Source organism: Suncus etruscus, chromosome 7 (assembly GCF_024139225.1).
Source record: "Suncus etruscus isolate mSunEtr1 chromosome 7, mSunEtr1.pri.cur, whole genome shotgun sequence".
Classification (NCBI taxonomy): Eukaryota; Metazoa; Chordata; class Mammalia; order Eulipotyphla; family Soricidae; genus Suncus; species Suncus etruscus.
The window spans coordinates 9,514,299-9,534,298 of record NC_064854.1 but is presented as its reverse complement, the minus strand read 5'-3'; the positions used below and the strand labels follow the sequence as shown (position 1 = coordinate 9,534,298).

Sequence of the window (20,000 nt, the reverse complement as noted above, 5' to 3'; positions counted from 1 at the left end):
TTCTCTGCCTGGAATCCCTGAGAGTTTCCTGGAGGAAGAGGCCTGGTGGCACGAAGGACCAGGATGCAGGGCAGGGTGTAAGGTAGGGGATTTTCAGGCAGGGTGTGTGTGGGAGATGTACATATCCTGTCTACATCCCTAGCCCTCCCCTCCCTTTCCCTCGGACTCTGCCAGGACATTTGGAGACACTGGCATGAGCCCTAAACTGACACGGTGCCACAGAAGGTGTGCCCGATTGGCCTCCCAATTCTCAGCAGGCTGTACTGCTCACGGCTGGGGTTTGACAGTCCCCCACCCTAATCCTTGCTGAGCCCCACGTCTTTCTGGAGGCCCCACGGTGCAGAGACCACAATCAGCAACAGCCTGGTGCTTTGGGCAGCTCCTGGCTGTCCCTCCTGCCTGGACAAGGCCTCTCAGGTGTTCATGTGATGGGTGGGTCAGAGCAGTGTACTGGCAGGCTGGTCCCTCATGGGTTGCGGTTGATAAAGGCCAAAGACCAGGAGGGATTCTGCACAGACCCCCTTGCCCTAGGGGAGGGCCTGCTGATGAATTTCAGTTCCTTTTGGGGAGAAGATAAGAATTTTATTGTTATCATAAGAAAAAAATGTCCTCTTGACCTCAGGCACCTTGGCACTGGGGCAGGGGGACAGGGCTGATAGGGCCTGGCCCTTGGGGAGCCCAGAACTAGGCACAGGAAAAAGCCCACCAGACCATCAGCCAGGGCCATGTGGGTGGGTGGAGGGAGGGACACAGGGCAGATGAGTGCTATCCATGGAGGTGCAGCCTGTGCGGCCTTCTTCAGGCTGTGGAAGGTGCAGCTGAGGGAGGCCTGAGGCTGGGAATGGGGTGGGGGGCACTGATGGGACTCCTCCAGCCGGAATGAGTGGGTTTGCGAGTCTTTGTGGACATACGTGTATACTCCTTTTTATTAGCAGATAAATACTAGAAAATCATCTCTTAGAAGGTGAGGTCAGGGCTGGGCTGGGCTCGTCCAGCCGGTGTTGTGGGGGGCCAAGCCCTCAGGGGGCCCTGGCTTGGTCTGCAGGGTGAGACTGTCCCGCCAGGACTCATACACCAGCGTGTAGCTCTCGGCCCTCTTAACAGTGAACCGGTAGCAGCGGTTGGGCAGCAAGTTGTGGATGTCGAACGTGCAGGCGGCCACAGGGATGACGCTCCTCTGGGTGCCCTCCTGTTGGCTCCGGGGGTTCAGGAGCTTGAAGCGTAGCTCAAACTGCTCAGGCGCAGCTGGTTGGACGGTGGCAAACCAGCGCAGGCTTACCCAGTCCCTGTGCGCCACCGACTCCTTGCGGTCGAACATGACGGGCATCTTGGTGCTCAGCATGAGCCGGATGTGTGGCACCTTGGTGGCGCCGACGTCTGACACCAGGCGGTGCTTGATGTGCAGACGCCCTGGCACCATCATGGCCAGGAAGCTGTCCATGACGCCCGACAGGTCTGCCAGCCGCTGCTCCACCATCCCCCAGCCTGCCAGGAAGGGCCGCGGGTCTGGGGACTCCAACAGGGCATCCAGCTGGGCACGGCCGTGGTCCAGCTGCTCCAGGAGGTCCCCGAGCAGCAACAGCTGGATCTGGGTTTGTGCTGTGCCCACTTTTTTCATGCGCTGGAACTTCCAGGGGTCGATGAGCTGGAACATGGTGTTGGGCAGCGCCAGCGGGTTCTGGTCGCCCAGTGCAAGGTGCTTGGGGAGGACCTCGATGTAATAGGAGCACTTCTGGAGCAGCTCCATGCGGGCATGGTGTCGCTTGAGCAGGTGGGGGCTCAGGTCAGAGCTCAGGAACTCCCGCAGCGCTGCCCGGCGCCCCACGTAGGTCCTCCATGCTTCGGGCTCCAGGAGCTGCCTGTCCTCTGCCTCCTCGGTGTCCTCCTGGTCCGGGAAGGACTGGGGACTGTCGAGCTTCATCTTGTCCAGTCCCAGGCCCGTCACCTGGGGGTTCATTGTCTGGGAGCTGGACGGGAGGAGAGTGGGTGGTCAGAGCACATCTGCCCCTGCATGTGGGGTGCTTGAGCACCGGGTTGGGCTGATGTCCTGGCACTGGGGCCAGCAGTTCAGGGGCTGGCGCCAGCTAGGGCATCAACTCTGTGCACAGCGGAGTGGACATGTTGGCTCAGGGATCTCCCTGAAGATTTGAGGACAGGGTCTGAAACCATTAGCAGGGGGGTTGGGAGTGAGGCCTGAGCAGGGAGGGGAAACCCCACTCTGGACTACCCGCCCATACCAGTCATTGGAAGCTCTTGCTCTGTCTTGGGCGAGTTGGGAATCCCCCACGCGGTGTGGACATCCCCAAAATGTGAACACAAGGACGGACGGGTAGGGGTGAGGCCTCTGGTTGCCTCAGCATCTCAGCTGGGAGCAGCAGGGGCTTCCCTGTGAGTTCCTGCTCTTTGGGCCGACCAAGCAGAGATCTCACAGCCCAGGGGGGAATAATAGTGGGGTCCAAGTCGACCCTTCCAGCAGGCCCCGAGCACGGAGGTTTTTGGGGTGAAATGCAAGCACGCACGCTTGCAGAAGAAGGCCGCGGGAAAGTGGGAAGGGGGACGTCGTCCAGCATCCTAGAGTGCCCTGCGGCCACTCCTCCTGCGCCTCCCGGACCTGGACCCGCCTCCGCTGCCCGGCCCGGCCCCACTTGCCTTGCGCCTGGGAGCTGAGCACTGGCTGCCCGGAGCCAGGGGCCCAGCCTCGCGCCGCCGCGTCCCTTGGTTGCCTGGGGGACAGCGCGCCTCTGTGACGCCGCCCGTGTGTGTGGGGGGGTGGCCTGGGAAGTCCGAGCGCGCCCCGCTGGGGAACCCCCCACCCCACACACCCAACGTCGCTCGAGCTCCAGGTTCGACCACGCACGGATCCTGCGCAGCAGGGCCGAGGAGGCGGGGCTGGAAACATGTAATGGGCGTGGCCTGCGAGGGTGGGTCTGTGAAGGGGCGGGGCCTGCACTGGACAGAGCCACGCTATAGGCGGGGCTCTGCGCGGGGCGGGGCCTTGCTATGCAAAACTATGTTGTGGGCGGGGCCTCGCAGAGCTGAACCCATTTGGGACTTGGCCTTTGAGAGGGGGTGTGGTCTTGTGGGTGGGACCCGTGGTGGGCGGGACTACAGGGATGGGCGTGGTCGTGGTGGGTGGGACTTGTGGGCGGGGCTTCAAGACGTTGGCAGTTTGGGGCGTGGCCGTGTGGGCTGGACTTGTTGTGGGCGGGGTTACGTGGGCGGGGTCATGTTGATGGGGCGTGTTGTGGGCGGGGTCTTGTAGAGCCAAGCACATTTGGGGGCGTGGTCTTTTAAGAGGAAGCGTACTCATGTGAGTTGGGTCTGTTGTGGGCGGAGCCACGCGAGTGAGCGTGGTCATAGTGGGTGGGGCTGTTAAGGGCGGGACTAAAACGTTGTGGGAGGGGCCTTGTAGGGTGGAACACGGCTTAGATGAGGCTCTGAGGGGGAGTGGCCTTGTAGGCGGGCCTGTTGTGGGCGGGGCTACATCTGGTGGGTGGGGTCATGTGTGGGCGTGGCCTTGCTGGGCAAGGCCTTGGGCAGCACACGCTGGGTTGAGCCCTGTTGTAGGCGGGATCCTGTGCAGGGGAGGGGGCCCTCATGGGCAGGGCCTTGCTGGGCAGGACCTTGTGAGGGGCGCGCAATGTTGTAGGCGGTGCAATGCAAGGGATCTGTGTGTGGGGTGCGATGTGGGATTTGTTCATAGCAAGCCCTTTGCAGAGTACTCTGTCCAGCTTGGGAGCATCCTGATCGCTGTCCAGCCAATCTGGGGCTCCCCCGTGTGGTGGTCCACCAGTGGGAGGGACCCCCTTCCTTGCTGCCCTCTCACGAGAAGGCTTGCCTTATTGTCTTCACTGGAGAGCTGGGTGGAACGCTGCAGGCCGGGTGCTGTGGGGGAGGCTGAAGTCAGACCAGGAAAGGGGCTGGCTGACTCGTGGGGAATCCACCTCTCAGCGGCAGCTCTGCTCCAGACACGTTGGGCCATATGTAGCTGCTCTTTGTGTGGCAGTGCTTGGGGTCTGCAGTCATCAGAGGTTGTAGTACTTAGCTTTCCTAAGACACTAGGGCCTCAAGGAGTTGGGCTGGGGATGGGACAAAGCCTTCAGGCTGCCTCTGACTCCACCCCAGGCCCCCACCAGGACTTTGCTTCTCTCCTGGTTCCAGTCCAACAGTGGGAAGGAAGCTGCCGGCAGTGGGCAGATAGTTTGATATGCCAAATTGGTACCTAGAGAGGGAGGGTGCTGACCCAACCTCACTCACACTTCCTTCTTCATTGCCACTGCTGTCCGTGTCCTCCCAAGTGGGGAGTCAGCCATCCCCATATCCTATCGCCCCATGTCGCCCTGAGTGGAGGTCAGCCATGCTGCTGTCCCCTGGCCCAGAAGCACATCTCCTTGTGAATTTACCCGCATTTGTAATCTCCACCAGTTCAGAAAGCTGAGCTCGATGGTCCAGAGCCACAGGAGCAGGGTGTGGTCCTCATGATAATCTCAGTCCCCACTGAGACACCCAGAGGCTCCTAGCTGGCCAGCCCTGCTCTCTCCTGAACACTTAGCAACTCTTTATTTATGTTGGCGCCTATAATGGTACCCAGGACTCTCACCCTCACCAGGGATGCATTTGCCCTTTCTCGGAACCACACCCAGGCCTTGGCCAATTACTTTGTAGAGCACAGCAGTTTGCTCACAGATCTCAGCTAGGCAGTTAATGGTGTGTGCTACTCACCACCCATCTGATAAAACTCCAGTTGAGTTGGAGTCAAAGGCAGGTGCAGGGCACTTTCTCCAGTGATCTGATGCCCCCTGGCTAGGCAGAGGCACCTACAGTAGCCTGGTTGGTGGGCAGGAAGGGAAGGAACTTCCTGAGCTGTCTACCGCATACATAGACCCGCCCTCCTCTCCCTAATCGTCCTCCATTCACTGCCCTCCGGAGGGGGGCCCCCCCGCCTCCTTCGAATAACGGAGGCCCCGCCCCAAAGACGACACGCCCACTTAGGCCCCGCCCCGAGGCTCTGAGGTCCCGCCCTACAGTTTTGAAGGCAGGTCATTGGCTGCCCAGTCCCAAATCTAAAGGCCCCACCCACTAGGCCACGCCCCGTAGAAGTCCCGCCTTGAGGATGGCGTTGTCCAACCCCGAGCCTCGCCCGACTCCCGAGGTCCCGCCCACAGACACCAGCTGCCCAATCCAAGCCTCACCCGACTCCCCGAAGCCCCGCCCACAGAGGCCCATTGTCTAACTCCGAGCCCCGCCCGACTCCCGAGACTCACCGAGGTCCCGCCCACCCAGGCCACGCCCACACCACTGCCCCGCCCACCGAGGCTAGCTGTCCAATCCGAGCCCAGTCCGACTCCCGAGGCCCCGCCCACAGCGGCCCATAGTTCAACATCGAGCCCCGCCCGACTTTAGAGGCCCCGCCCACGTGTCCCCGCCCACAGAGGCCAACTGTCCAATCCGAGCCCCGCCCGACTCCTGTGGTCCAGCCACCGAGGCTCCGCCCCACGCCCTGCATCTTGCAGCACGCTGAGCATCCTCCAGCAAGCAGCCGGAGAGGCTTGTCGGGCAGGTCCTGCATGCAAGGTCGCTTGAGTTGGCGAGCTCGGGACTGGGCGGTCCGTCTTGCCTGCAGCCGGGGCCGGGGGTGAGCACCGGCTGGGAGGCTAGTGAGAGGGGGTCCCCATCGCACCCGTCCTTCCAATTTCGCGGCCCCACGAAGGGCCCCATGATTGCAGCACTCGAACCCCGAGCCCGCGGAGCGCACCGCGCGCGGTGACCAGCGCCCGCCGTCGGAGCGCCCGCCGAGCATGGAATCCTTCGCCAGGAAGCGGCTGGCTTTCCTGTCCTTCTTCTGGGACAAGATCTGGCCGGCGGGCGTGCGCTCCCCAGACTTCCACCCCGACAGGGACTTGAACCCCGATCCGGACTCGAACCCCGACCCGGACCCGGACCTAGAGCCCGACCCCGCCGCCGAGCTGGTCCACCCGGCGGCGCGCACGCAGCTGTTCCGGGTGCTGCAAGACTTCACGGCGCGCTGCACCGACGAGCTCAGCGTCCGTCGTGGGGACCGGCTGGTCGCGCTCCGGGAGGACGGCGACTGCATCTTCGCCCGCAAGCTTTCGGGTGTGCCCGGCTCTGGGCGCATCCCCATCACCCACGTGGCCAAGGCCACCCACGAGGCAATCCCGGACCAACCGTGAGTAGCACCCGGGAGGGGAGGGGGCTGTCTGGGCCTGCAGAAGTTAGTGACAGCAAACTGGCCCTGCCTGACTCTCTGGGGGTCTCTGGGATGGCCCTGTGGTGGGCAGGTTCCCCGCGGGATAGGTGTTCCCCAAAAATGTCAGGTTCTGGGAGGACCAGCAGGGGGAGAGGGTCCCTGTCCACTCTTCCTGGCCAATGCAGGGCACACATATGCCTGGCCAGCCTGCCCTTCCCTCACCAGACTGCCAGGGCTATGCCAGTCCCAGACCCCTAGAAGGTTTACCAAGCAGTTGGAGGAGGCTGTCAGCATGGGGTCTGGGCCTGTTGGACATGGCCAAGCGGAGGAGATGGACTGGCTTCCAGCAGAACCAGGTGTCATGCTTAGTGTCCTTCTCCTGGGCTGGAGTCTCCTGACCCTTCAGTGCCCATAGGGGGATACTCGCTAGGGGCATGTTCTTACTCCCAGTCTGCATGTGGGGTAGGAATATCCAGAGCAGGCCAGTGAAAGGCTTGTTGACCCAAGTATTCCCTCCCCTGGGTCAGGCCTGAGCCCTGGATACATTCTTTGAAAACCAAGTGCCAGCTACACTCAGTGTCTGCATGCTTCTGTGCCCTCCGCCCCTGTCAGGCACCTGTGTCAGGGGTCTCAAGGAGTGCCCAGGGTGCAGGGCATAGGCTCTGGGCAGTTCCCAGAGAAACTAGAAGGACTGGGGCAAGCTCCTAGCTAATGATTATTTGCTGGTGTGTGATGAGATGAAAGCTTGGCCGCAGCTTGGCCATGGGCCCCAGATACTTGTTCCTAGGCCAGCCGGGCGACCTCAAGGCTCCACCCCATGGTGGCCTTTTGTCCTGGGCTTCTCTTCTTCATCTCGGGAGTATCCCCTCATAAACCCCAACTGTTGCCTCTGGGGGAGGAGGGCTCATCTCAGGACGGATGCTTTCTGCTCCCTCAGGCTACTGCCCACCATCACCTGTCTCCCCTCAGGCCCCCTATCCTTATGATCTGTCTTCACTGGACAATATCTTTCACCAGTTCAGCCCATAATACTCTTGGTCCAATGTCAACCTTATACCCCTCTGTACTAGCCTCTTCCCTATAATCCACCTGTGTAGACCTGTGCCCCAATCCTCCCTAATTCCCTTTCATCCCTGTGCAGGCCCATCCCCTACAATCCCCCCTAATTCCCCATGTGTCAGCTTGTCCCCCTAATTCTTCCGTATACAGACACATGTCCTAAATATCCCCAGTTCCCTCTCATCCCCTCAAAGTTTCTTGTACAGGCATGTCCCCCAATTCCCCCTCATGTCCCCTTGTGCCAGCCCACCTCTGTCCCCCCTCTGTTCAGGACATGAAGCAGTACCCCTGGCTCTCACTGTGGGATGACCCCCTGTGTGGACTCCCTTTGAGCCTTTAGTGGTTCTTGGCCCAGCTCTGCACCTCTCAGGCTTCTTGAAGGACTTTCCCTTTGAACTTTCCCTTCCTCTGGGTCCCTGGATGCTATGGGAAGTGGACACCCTGGTGGCACCGAATGGTGTGAGGACCCCCTACATCAGACCTTGTGGAGCAAACCCAGATGGGGGTAGGTTTTCACAGGGATCTGTCTGTAGACCAGGGATGCACACAGAGTGCAGGTGAGGACCCAATTCTCCCGAGTTCCAGCCCTGGACATGTGCACATGGACAGACCTTAGTGACCACCTCTACTTGCCACTCACTCCCCATGGTAGCCAGTGGAGAGATAGGTCTCTCTTGACCTCTGGGGACCCTGGAACTGATGCCTCCTCCCTGCCCTGGGCTATACCCAGCAGTGCTCCGGACAGTCTGGATACCCCGGCAATCACCACCATTGGGTGAGGCCTGTGTGCTCAGGGCCTGAGGGCCAGAAGGCACCTCCCCATGCGGGCAAACACTGCAGGGAGAGTTATCTCTGGCCCAGTTCAGTGCCCTACCCCGCCCTGCCCTCCTGCACAAGTAGTTTTCTGGGGCCTCTGCTGGTATGGACAGGCTCACTTAGGCCCATTGCTGTCCCCTGTAGCTGGTACTTCAGCGGCATCAGCCGGATGCAAGCCCAGAAACTGCTCCTGTCTGCTGCCAATGCACCCGGTGCCTTCCTCGTCCGGCCCAGCGAGAGCAGCCTCGGGGACTACTCACTCTCAGGTAGGGCTGCCAGAGCCGGGCCGGCATCCCACAGTGCTCCCACCTCTGAGCTGAGCCCTCCTAGTCTACAGTGCCCCCCACACCTCAGGGCTGGGCCCTGCACCTCACAGTGCCCCATAGCTCTGCCCATTCACAAAGTGGCATGTTTGTTCACTTGTCTTCATGTGTTATATATGTTTCATTCATTCACTCACTCATTCAGTCTCATTCATTCAGTTATCCATTCACTCATTTATCCTTGCCCATTCTCTCTCCATTCATTCTTATTCACTCACTGATTCAGTTATTATTCACTCATTCATTTACTTGGTCATTCACTCATTTACTGTCATTCATTCAGTTATCTATTCACTCACTTATTCTTGCCCATTCTCTCATCCATTCATTCTTTTTTTTGTTTTTGTTTTTGGGCCACACTTGTCAGCGCTCAGGGGTTACTCCTGGCTCTGCGCTCAGAAAATGCTCCTGGAAGGCTTGGGGGACCATATGGGATGCCAGGATTTGAACCACAGTTCTGCATGCAAGGCAAATGCCCTACCTCCATGCTATCTCTCCGGCCTCATCTTTGTGTGTGTGTGTGTGTGTGTGTGTGTGTGTGTGCATGTGTGTGTGTTTTGTTTTGGGGCTTACCCAGTCTTACTCAGGGGTTACTCCTGTCTCTGCACTTCAGAAATCACTCCTGGCAGGCTTGGGAGGGCATATAAAATGCCAAGGATCAAACCCAGGTCAACCCACTATGCTATCACTCCATCCCCACCTCTATTCATTTCTACTTGCTTGCTGACTTGATTTCCCATTCACCAATTTTTTGGGGGGTCACACCTGGTGGCACTCAAGGGTTACTCCTGGCTCTGTGCTCAGAAATTGCCCCTAGCAGGCTCGGGGGACCATATGGGATGCCAGAGATCTAACCGGAGTCTGTCCTGGGTTGGCTGTGTGCAAGGCAAATGCCTTACTTCTGTGTTATCTCTCTGGCCCCTCATTCACCAATTTATTTATTTATTTACTTATTTGTTTGTTTGGGGGGGTCACACAGGGCAGCGCTCAGGGGTTACGCCTGGCTATGCCCAGAAATCGCTCCTGGGCAGGCTCAGGGGACCATATGGGATGCTGGGATTCGAACCACCGTCCTTCTGCATGCAAGGCAAAAGCCTTACCTCCATGCTATCTCTCCAGTCCCAATTTAGTTATTTATTAACTCATTCACTTACTCAGTTATCATTTTACTCATTTATTACTCAGTTATCCATCCTTACATTGAGTCACTCATTCACTCACTTGCTCATCCATTCATTCAGTTCCCCATTGTGGGATTAATCGAATCCCATCCATCCAATCACTCATTCGCTCTCAGCCTCTCCCTCACATCTTTCTTCATAATCTCAAAGACTCACTCACATGTAATCAGTGAGGAGGACCCCTGACGTTGGCTTCACCGCCCTCCTCTAGCCTTTCTCTGCATCAGCGACCCCCTGGATTTGAGTCAGGGGGTTGATGGTGACATAGCTTCTGTGTATGTCCTGCAGTGCGGGCTCAGGCCAGGGTGTGCCACTACCGGATTTGTGCAGTGGACGGCGGCCTCTTCCTCCAGAAAGGCCGGCTCTTCCCCAACCTGGAGGAGCTGCTTTTGTACTACCAGGCCAACTGGAAGCTGATCCAGAACCCCCTGCTGCAGCCCTGCGCGCCTCAGGTGAGTGGCCGGGGTTAAGCGCGAGGGACAGTTGCAGTGAGGAGGGAGGAAGAAGAGGACACTGATCAGATGTCTCAGGGGAATCTCATTGGGGGCTGGGGACCATGAGGTGCAACTGTGGAGCTTGGGAGCCGACAAGGCTGGAGAGTTGCCAACGCATGCCCGAGGCCCTGGGGAGAAGCTGTGTGCAGAGACAGCTGTGGGGCTCCTGCCATATCCAGCCCATTCAGCGGGCCGGTTCCTCTGGTCTCCTAATGACAGCCCGGTTGTGATGAGTGTTTGCGGAGGAACTTCCGGTCCGGCTAAGGTGCCACTTAGGGTGCTGAGTAATGAAGGCCTGGCTCTGCCCCCTCTGTGTCCCCCATGTCCCCCTGCAGACAGCCCTGGAGCAGGATGAGTGGGAGCGGCCACATTCCGAGTTCCTGCTGCAGAGGAAGCTGGGCCAGGGCTTCTTCGGGGAGGTGTGGGAAGGCCTGTGGCTGGGCTCTGTGCCCGTGGCCATCAAAGTCATCAAGTCAGGTGGGTGAGGCCTCCCCTGGGCCTGGGCACGGATGCCACGGCGGGTCGTGGTGCTGAGTGTTTGGCTCCCACAGCCGACATGAAGCTTGCCGACCTCACCAAGGAGATCGACACGCTCAAGAGCCTGAAACACGAGCGCCTGATCCGGCTCCATGCTGTGTGCTCCGCTGGCTCCCCCGTGTACATCGTCACGGAACTCATGCGCAAAGGCAGCCTGCAGGTCTACCTGGGCAGTGAGTATTCTTGAACTTAGGGTGCTGGGCTAACTGTTGATTCCCACTTAAGGCCCCAAGGCTCTAGCCAGCAGTGGGCTTAGATGGACCTGAGACAGGCCTGGGGTGTCCTGGGTTGGGTCTGTCCCAGCTGAACCCTGAAGGTGGACATGGCCCTGGGGTGGCCACTGTGACTGTGTCCAGCTGTCCAGATATAGGCTTGTCATTCTCAGCCACACTCAATGTCTCCTGGGTCAACAAAGTCACCCAGGCCCTGGGTCCTTCTGCCTCCCAGTCTGGCCCTTCTGCATTCTGTTTTTGTTTTTGTTTTTGGGCCACACCCAGTGATGCTCAGGGGTTACTCCTGGCTGTCTGCTCAGAAATAGCTCCTGGCAGGCACGGGGGACACCGGGATTCGAACCAACCACCTTTGGTCCTGGATCGGCTGCTTGCAAGGCAAACACCGCTGTGCTATCTCTCCGGGCCCCCTTCTGCATTCTGGCTTCAACCTTCCAGTGCCAGATGTGGGTGCCCTCTCACCCACTAGCCTCTACACGAGCCCCTGCAGCTGCATCTCATAGCCTCTGAGCCTGTCCCTCACTCCCACAGGCCCTGAGGGCCGGACTTTGGGCCTGCAGCTCCTGCTGGGCTTCGCCTGCCAGGTGGCTGAGGGCATGAGCTACTTGGAGGAGCGGCACATTGTGCACCGGGACCTGGCTGCTCGGAATGTGCTGGTGGGTGAAGACCTGGCCTGCAAGGTGGCCGACTTTGGTCTGGCACGGCTGCTCAAGGTCAGCTCAAGGTGACCCAATGGCTGGCTGGCTGGCTCGGGGAGGGCAGGGAGGTGCCTGCAACACCCCTGTCCCAGGACGATGTCTACTCTCCCAGCAGCGGCTCCAGGATCCCCGTCAAGTGGACGGCGCCCGAGGCCGCAAGCTATCGCGTGTACTCACAGAAGTCTGACGTCTGGTCTTTTGGGGTTCTGCTGTACGAGGTCTTCACCTACGGCCAGTGTCCCTACGAAGGTGGGTCGTGGGGGCCCGAGGCTGGGAGTCAGGCGAGGGTAGGGGGAGTGAGAATCCAAGCCTGCCCTGTCTTCTGCGCCCCCAGGGATGAGCAACCACGAGACATTGCAACAGATCCTGCGTGGATACCGGCTACCAAGACCGCCTGCCTGCCCTGCAGAAGTCTATGCCCTCATGCGGGACTGTTGGCAGGGCAGCCCCGAGCAGCGGCCGGCCTTTGCGGCACTGCAGGACAAGCTGGTTGCCCTCTGCCGGCGTCTGCACCCCACCCTCACGTGATACCCCCTCAACCTGCCATCTCAGCTCACTGCCACATCATGACAATATTTGCTACCATGACCAGTGTAGATATGGGAATAGGAAACACGCCAGTGTGAGCCATGTTTACATGCACGAGCACAGAGATCTGTGCTGGCACAGATGGGCACAACATGTACCCATACGTGTTTACAGAACGGACATGCCAACACACATGTGCCCACATGCATGTTCACATGTGACGACAGGCTTCAACATAGGCTGACATGTGTTTCCAGTTGCAGGTGTGCACCATGAACAATGCACACATTTTTTTTTGTTGTTCTTGTTATTTGTTTTGGGGGCTCTTACCTTCAGAAATCACTCCTGGCAGGTTCCGGGGACCTTATGGGATGCCAGGGATCAAACCCTGGTTGGCTACGTGCAAAGGAGACACTCTCCCCATTGTGTTATTATTGCTCTGACCCTGAACTGAGACATGTTTGCATGAGTTGATATGCTGAGATATTGTGACATACAGTGACAGTGACACTTGTTTACATGCGCTGACATGCACCAACATGAGCTGCCATGTCCACAGACTGACTCCAAGTAGATGCAGCTAATGTCTCTTTGTGGGGTGCCGTCCAGAGCTATGTTGCTCACTGACCTGAACAGCTGCTGCAGTCTGGAGGTGCCCACTTTGGGGAGTGGCATCTTTCTATTAGTGCCCTGCTAGCCCTCCTGAATGTCATTGGTCAGGATTGATGGGGCGTCCCCATGTTCTCCAATGTGCCTGGGATGGGAATGAGGGACCATTTCTACCTTCCCTCAGGGGTCCAGACACTGATGCTGATGACTGGAGGGTCAGGCTGGGCATCAGTTACCATCTCAGGGCCCCTCTGGGAGCAGGACTGATAGATCCTGGAACAGCAGGCAAGAGGTAGTACGGGTCACAGTGTGGTGTGGCTGTTACGCTCCTTTCTGGCCCTCTCATAGGGGTGCTGAGTGGTGTTAGAGGGGTGGATGCCCCTCATTACTGTTTCTGCTACTACAAGCCAAATCCTCCTGGAGCCCCCTGCTGGAAGCTGCACTCCAGATAACTTAGGGCAGGAGGCAAGGCTGCCCACACCTTGATCCCTGGGAGAGCTGTTGCCCCGTGTGGTGGGGTGAGGTGGGGAATATCTCCAGGACTGGCACAGGAGGAGCCCAGTGCCCCTCTATGCAGAGAGGGTGCAACTGGGGCAAGGAGTTCACCCTCACAGGGTAGTCCAAAGCAGGCGGGACTTTGCTGCCAGGGCAGGGCAGAAGCTGGCATAGAGTGCCCCAGCGAGCTGAACGAGACTGATGCCTAGGCAGGCGTGGGCAGGACCTGGTCGGGCACATTCCTGCTCACCTCATCACGCAGGCCTGAGGGTTCAGGGGCAGGCATTGCAGACTCAGCTCCTGTTCCCTGGGTGACTCACCAACTACTCTGCACCCCTGAAGGACAGGGGCAGTGGGTGACACTGTCTCAGCATCTCTCTGTGTCTGCTCTGCTGTCCCAAAGTCATTCCTGCCCTACCTAATTACTCGGCCTCCTCAGGAGGAGGCTGCCATGGAGACCCCCAGGATCTGACCTGCCAGCTGGCATGCTTTTGCTCTACCTGAGGTGGGTCTTTGCTTGCTGGCTGGCACAGAGTCCCTGAGTCCCAGCATGGGAAGAGCAGAAGGGTTGGGCAGAATTTGAGGTGTTCAACACAGGGAAGTAGGTGTCCCTGACTGGGTGGGGACAGTTGTCAGGGCCAGCCCCATCTCCATCCTTCCCACTGCAGTTAGTAGCAGGTGCCCAGCGACAGTTGCAGGAAGGGCAGCTGGCGGTCCCGGCTCCGCTTTCACCATGGTGTCCCGCAACCAGGCGTCCTTGGTTCCACAGTATGTGGGGCTCTGGGACTTCGAGGCCCGCACAGAGGAGGAGCTGAGCTTCCGGTCGGGAGACCTCTTTCACGTGACCCAGAAGGAGGGCCAGTGGGGCCTGGCTGAGAAGCTGGACTCATCTGGCAAGGCGGTGGCCCGGGGCTATGTGCCCCTCAACTACTTGGCCCAGAAGGAGACGCTGGAATCAGAGCCGTGAGTGTTCCCGCCCCGCCTGCTTGGGCCACAGAAGTCCTTGCAGAGTCCCTGGGGATAGGACTGTGCCCTTTGTTCCTCTGTGCCTAGCCAGGTTGAAGGTCCAGTCCCAATTGCTGCTGCACCGCTGTGTGTGTGTAACATCTGGGGCATGAGGACTTGAGTCCTTTCCCTGGGCTGTCCAGGATCCAGAGGACGGAGGGACCACCAGGAGCTGCCGGGTGCCCGGCTGCCCGTGGTAGAGGCTAGGAGACTCTAAAGATTTGGCAAGGCAGTGGCTGGGGCTGAAACCAGATGCCTGCCCTACTTAGAAACTGTGGGTGGGGTAACCACACCCCATGTGGGCAGCTAGCCCTGCCTCCTGTACTCACTGGGGCGGGTCTTGCCAGGGCTTCCTAGGAAGCCTACACCAGGCCAGACTGCAGTGAGGGGTCAGACCACTTGTGGGCCATGGGCCTTGCATCCTACACAGGGACTTCAGGAGCAGACCTCAGGAGAGGGTGTGCGGTGCAGAGAGCACAGACTTGAGCACCGCAGCCTCTGAGCCAGGCCCACCACAGCCCCTGGGGTTTCTTCGGTGCTGACCCCATAAGTACAGGCAGGCACCTGGGTCCAGGGCACCTTGCTCTATCTGGGGACAGCATAGCAGGTGGGAGGACTGACCATGAAGCCACAGCACCACACAAGGTCGCCACCGATGACCAGGGGACCAAATCGCTGCTATGGGGTCAGGGGTCTGGGTGGGGGTGTCCAGGGGCTGGAGTGAGTGGTGGACCCGCCGCAGGTGGTTCTTTGGCTGCATTTCCCGCTCAGAAGCGTCGCACCGACTCCAGGCTGAGGGCACTGGACGCGGAACTTTCCTGCTTAGGGTCAGCGAGAAGCCAGGAGCTGACTACGTCCTGTCCGGTACAGCCCCAGCCTGCTCCCCTCTTCCCCACGTGCCTCAGGGCCAGGTGCCCCCATGCTGCGTCCCTGTCCTGCTGGGATCTGGGTGGCAAGTGAGGGTCCCCAGACTCGGCTCCTCCTCACGCACCCCTCCCCCGGCTCTCTTCTCGTTCTGCAGTGCGGGACTCGCAGAGTGTGAGGCACTACAAGATCTGGCGAGCGCGGGACAGGCTGCACCTCAGCGAGGCCCTGTCCTTCCCCAGCCTGTCCGAGCTCGTGGCTCACCACCAGGCACACAGCCTGACCCACGGCCTGCAGCTGACCGTGCCCTGCCGCAAGGTGGGTACCCCACAACCACAGCAGCAGAGCGGGGAGCCCTTGGGGCTGCTGGTGAGGACCTGCCCTCTCTGACCCGCTGGACCCTTCCTCGTGGGTCCCTGCAGCCAAGCCAGGGGTCCAGATGCTTGGGCAACAGCCAGGCAGGAGGGGCTCAGCTTGGGTGAGGGCTACGTCTCAGGGGCTCATGGGCTTGGGTGACTCTAAGGTGCAGGGGTGAAACTGGCCTGCCTGCCTGCTGAGTTTGGTCTGGAGTATCTGCTAGGGTCCTGCATGAGTAGGAGGGGAGCTGGACAAGGTAGACACGCCCGAGCACCTGTCCCCAGGGAGCCCCAGTAGGCTGCACAGCAGCCACAGGCAGTGGGACGAGGGTCTCCCCGGAATTGTCCGTTTCCAGCATGAGCAGGAGCCGCTGCCTTACTGTGACGACTGGGAGCAACCTAGGGATGAATTCACACTCTGCAGGAAACTCGGCTCTGGCTACTTTGGGGAGGTCTTTGAGGCGCTCTGGAAGAACCAGGTTCAAGTGGCCGTCAAGGTCATCCCCCGAGGTGAGTGGGCACAGGGAACCCCCAACGACCAGTGTCCACTCAGCACCCCACATTGCCCACCCAGCTGTGTCCACTCAGCACCCCACATTGCCCACCCAGCTGTGTCCACCCAGTACTCCACACTGCCCACACCACATCCCATACTGCCCCGTGCCCATCCAGCATTGCATACTGCCTACCCAGCACCCCATACTGCTCAGTGTACCTGCGGTACCAGCTACCCCCTGGTCTGGTTCTGCTAAACCACTAGAGGCCTCGAGGGATGGCTAGGCCCTTTGGTGGCTGTGGAAAAAATTTGAGCAGGAGTTTCTACAGTCCAGATCACAAACCACAGGACTCAGGCCTGCAGGTGGAGGGTGGGGAGGAAGAGCAAGGATGCGGTCCCAGGGTCAGCTGGGGGCCGTGGGCAAGGCTGGGCCAGACAGAACCTGCCCCCTGTGCCTTGCCCTGCCCACAGCTGACCTCAAGCATCAGCACGTGATCCACTCGGAGATCCAGGCCATGAAGCAGCTGCGACACAAACACATCCTGGCACTCTACGCCGTGGCCTCATTGGGGGACCCGGTGTACATCATCACGGAACTTATGCCCAAGGGCAACCTTCTGGAGCTACTGCGGGGTGAGCAGCTGGGAGGCACCGCCACCCCCTTCCCCGAGTCTATCAGGACAAATGTGCCTGCTAGTCTGGCAGGACTGGGGAGGTCATGGGACATGCTGGGCACAAGCACTCTGAGGCTCCTGTTGTCTTGGGACAAGCTGTTGTCAGAGCCCAGGACAAACACTGTCTCCTCATCTCCTCACCTCACTCCATACACTACACAATGCTCCCACATGAACTCATTGTAATGTTCTGATATAGTGTATGCCCTCAACACATGAAAGACTATGCACCCAAGACAGCCAACAACACATATGACCAATAATCACAGCACATCTCATTCACTCACACAGGAATCATGGCGTGTGTGTAGACATCTAGTATATCCACCCTGGGCAATTGGCACAGTGGACAGACTCAACACACAGCTATAACATGCATAAAATCACTCCCACTGGGAACCAGAGCAATAACACAGTGGGGAGAGCATTTGCCTTGCACATGGCCAATCCAGGTTTGATCCTTGGCATCCCAGATGGTCCCCTAAGCCTGCCTGGAGTGATTTCTGAGCTCAGAGCCAGGAGTACTACCCCTGAGCGCTGCTGGGTGTGCCCCCCCCCAAATAAACAACAACAACAACAACAATAAAAATACCGCACTCAGGTTGGGCCTCAGCATCTGTGAAACGGCCAAATGCCTGGGTGATCATTGGTATTCATTCAGTGGTACATGTATAAATGCTCTGGAGAACTGTGCTTCTTGAGCTTCATGTGACTCTGCCCAACTGCTTTGCTATCTCTCTGACCCCTGAGGTTTTTTCCATCACAGGGATCCCCTCCTCATCTGTAGTCTCATTTCTGCCCCTGCTAGTGAGGCTATTGGGTCAAGTGGAGGCAATGAGCCCATACTCAGTCCCACCAGGCCCACTGTCCTTTGCCCCCGAATCTGGGACCAGACTGCTTGCTCTGGTAACATGCCTGTCCTTGCTCTAGACTCTGATGAGACGATCCTGCCTGTGTCCGAGATGGTGGACATAGCATCACAGGTGGCTGAGGGAATGTGCTACCTGCAATCCCAGAATTTTGTCCACCGTGACCTGGCTGCTAGGAATATCCTTGTGGGAAGGAATAACATCTGCAAAGTTGGGGACTTTGGCCTGGCCCGGCTCATCAAGGTAAGGTCCTAGGGACGCAGGATCCACAGAGTCAGTCTTGCATGGGGCTGCTGTGTGGGGGCCCTGGACCCTGCATGACCTATACTGATGTCCATGTGCTTGGCATGACTGAGGAACAGAATTCAAGGACTGGCCCATCTCTCCCAGGGGTAGTTTGCATGGTGACTGGGGTGAGCTCTAGCCACTGTAAACACCTGAATAATAAAACCTGGTGGAAGGAGGAGAGGGGCCAAAGTGTCATGTGTGAGTGAGACCTACATCCTGCTACCCCATGCTTTCCCGAAGAGAGTAGCATGGGCTAGTCATGGTGATGCCCTCCCTGACTCTCCTGTCTGCCCCACAGCAGAGCCTAGCAGCCTCAGGAGGCTTGCTGTTTCTCCTCAGGCAGCCCCTCTATCCCCATCTTCCCCAATTATGCTCTGGGAGGAGCCCACGCCCTCATCCATGTGAGATTCTAGGCTCACTTTCCCTCTTCTGCTGGATGCTTCTAGAAAACATTCCCTCACCCAGGCCATTGGCTGTAGCTGCTGGCTCTTGGATCTGAGGCAAACACCTGCCACTTCTGGGTACCCCTGCTCTGTGACCCCATCCAAGGAGGGCATCCCAGAGTAACTGTGCTTGCAGGAGGGCACGTATCTGTCCAGAGAGCACAACATTCCATACAAGTGGACAGCACCCGAGGCCCTGGCCCGAGGCCACTACTCCATCAAGTCGGACGTCTGGTCCTTCGGGATCCTCCTGCATGAGATCTTCAGCAGGGGACAAGCACCTTACCCAGGTATAAGCCGGAGGGGTAGGGGCAGGGACCTACCAGGTACAGGTCCAGAGGGGCAGGTCTGGCTGGGCTTCCCAGGTTTGGGCCATGCGGCTGAGGGCAGGGGTCTGGGCAGGGTGTGGAGCATCATCCTCTGAGCCATGCTTTCTGGCTGCAGGTATGACCAACCATGAGGCCACCCAGAAGGTGGATGCTGGCTACCGCATGCCCTGCCCGCCCATGTGCCCACCTGCCATGCACAGGCTGATGCTGTCCTGCTGGCAAGCGGATCCTGGGGCCCGGCCCTGCTTCCAGGCCATTCAGGAGCGGTTGTGCAGCCTCACCAGATATGAGAACCCTCTGTGAGGGCCGCAAATCCCACTGAGGGGCTGTGCTCCCAGCAAGTGGGACCCCCAGGAAGGACGGTCCTGTCTGCCCATGCTGTCTGGACAGGACTCCATGCCATGGGACCAGCCTCTGGACCTGGGTTCGACCATTAATCCCTGCTGCTTGGGGTCTAGGCTCCTGTCCCTTCTCCACCAACATTGACAGTGACCCCTGAGGGTCTGTGGTCCCTTGTGCTGCATAGGAGACTTGGGGCTCCCTGGAAACCATGGAGGATAACAGGATACTTGAAGGGTCACAGAGACTTTGGGGGCTTCTGTGACTCCAGGCACCCCCTTCTACATGCAGTCAAATTGGATAAGAACTTTCCAATTCAGGCCTTTGAAGACCACTGGACCCAAGGCAGCCCCTACCATGTCCCTGGCCCCCTGTGGGGAAACTGAGGCAGATACAACAGCAGCTGCCAGAAGGACCCAAAGGGCCTAAGAAGCCAAGCTGAACCTAAGATGGTCCCCACACCCAAGGTGCCTGTCCTCAGTGGTACCACACCTGGGCCCACCCCACTGTACCTCATGCAACTGCTTGTCCTGCCACCAAGTCCCTATATACTGGAGGCAACAGATCCACACATGTTGCTTCTTCCTCATCCCTGGTGAGGGTTTTGTAGCTCCAGAGACTCTGCCTGGGTGCGAATCCGAGTGTCTGACCTCCAGAAGCAAGTGCCCTGCTTGGCACATGTCATAGCAGTTTACTCTATCCTGCCTCTCATAAACTGTGATTCATTCACTCCCGGAATTTCACTGTGGTAAAAGACACCTGGAAACTACTGTCTTAACTATCTTCCCTTTGTTTTTCTATTCTTTGTGCTCAGGAGTTGTAAGATAACACCCAGCTATCAACCCCAAACAAAGGTGTTCTCCCAACTTCCTGTTTCCTTGAACCTCTCTTCCTTGGTTATGGATACTGGATAGGTACTTTTGTCTCACTCTCAACTTTCCCCTTCTGGGTGGATGGGCATTAGTATAATAAAGAAAAGTCAGTTTTGGCTTGGGGCTCAGAGATTTCACCAAGCACACACTGGTTCCATGGCTCTCTCCTAACTAGATTGGCTTATTATTTCTTTGCTGCTTGCTACTCAGCTTCTTCAGACCTTGCTGAGTGGAGTGTAGAAATACGGTGCCTTGGATGATCTCACAATTCATGGATTTTTATTTTA

General features: G+C 58.5%; 3 protein-coding genes across 3 annotated transcripts; 2 read left to right on the top strand and 1 right to left on the bottom strand.

The window, feature by feature from the left end:
• Positions 1-970: 970 nt before the first annotated feature.
• On the bottom strand, positions 971-1,957 carry FNDC11 (fibronectin type III domain containing 11). Its single transcript, XM_049777104.1, has one exon. It carries the CDS (start codon positions 1,955-1,957, stop codon positions 971-973), a length of 987 nt encoding a protein of 328 aa, XP_049633061.1.
• A 3,841-nt stretch (positions 1,958-5,798) lies between these two features.
• SRMS (src-related kinase lacking C-terminal regulatory tyrosine and N-terminal myristylation sites) lies at positions 5,799-12,074 on the top strand. Its single transcript, XM_049777147.1, has 8 exons — positions 5,799-6,187; positions 8,228-8,349; positions 9,876-10,043; positions 10,421-10,558; positions 10,633-10,791; positions 11,380-11,561; positions 11,639-11,795; positions 11,881-12,074. The coding sequence occupies exons 1-8, from the start codon at positions 5,799-5,801 to the stop codon at positions 12,072-12,074; spliced, it is 1,509 nt and encodes a 502-aa protein (XP_049633104.1).
• Positions 12,075-13,911: 1,837 nt separating this feature from the next.
• Positions 13,912-18,805, top strand: PTK6 (protein tyrosine kinase 6). Its single transcript, XM_049777148.1, has 8 exons — positions 13,912-14,141; positions 14,926-15,047; positions 15,205-15,365; positions 15,760-15,913; positions 16,371-16,532; positions 17,504-17,685; positions 18,310-18,463; positions 18,618-18,805. The coding sequence occupies exons 1-8, from the start codon at positions 13,912-13,914 to the stop codon at positions 18,803-18,805; spliced, it is 1,353 nt and encodes a 450-aa protein (XP_049633105.1).
• The last annotated feature ends 1,195 nt before the right edge of the window (positions 18,806-20,000 follow it).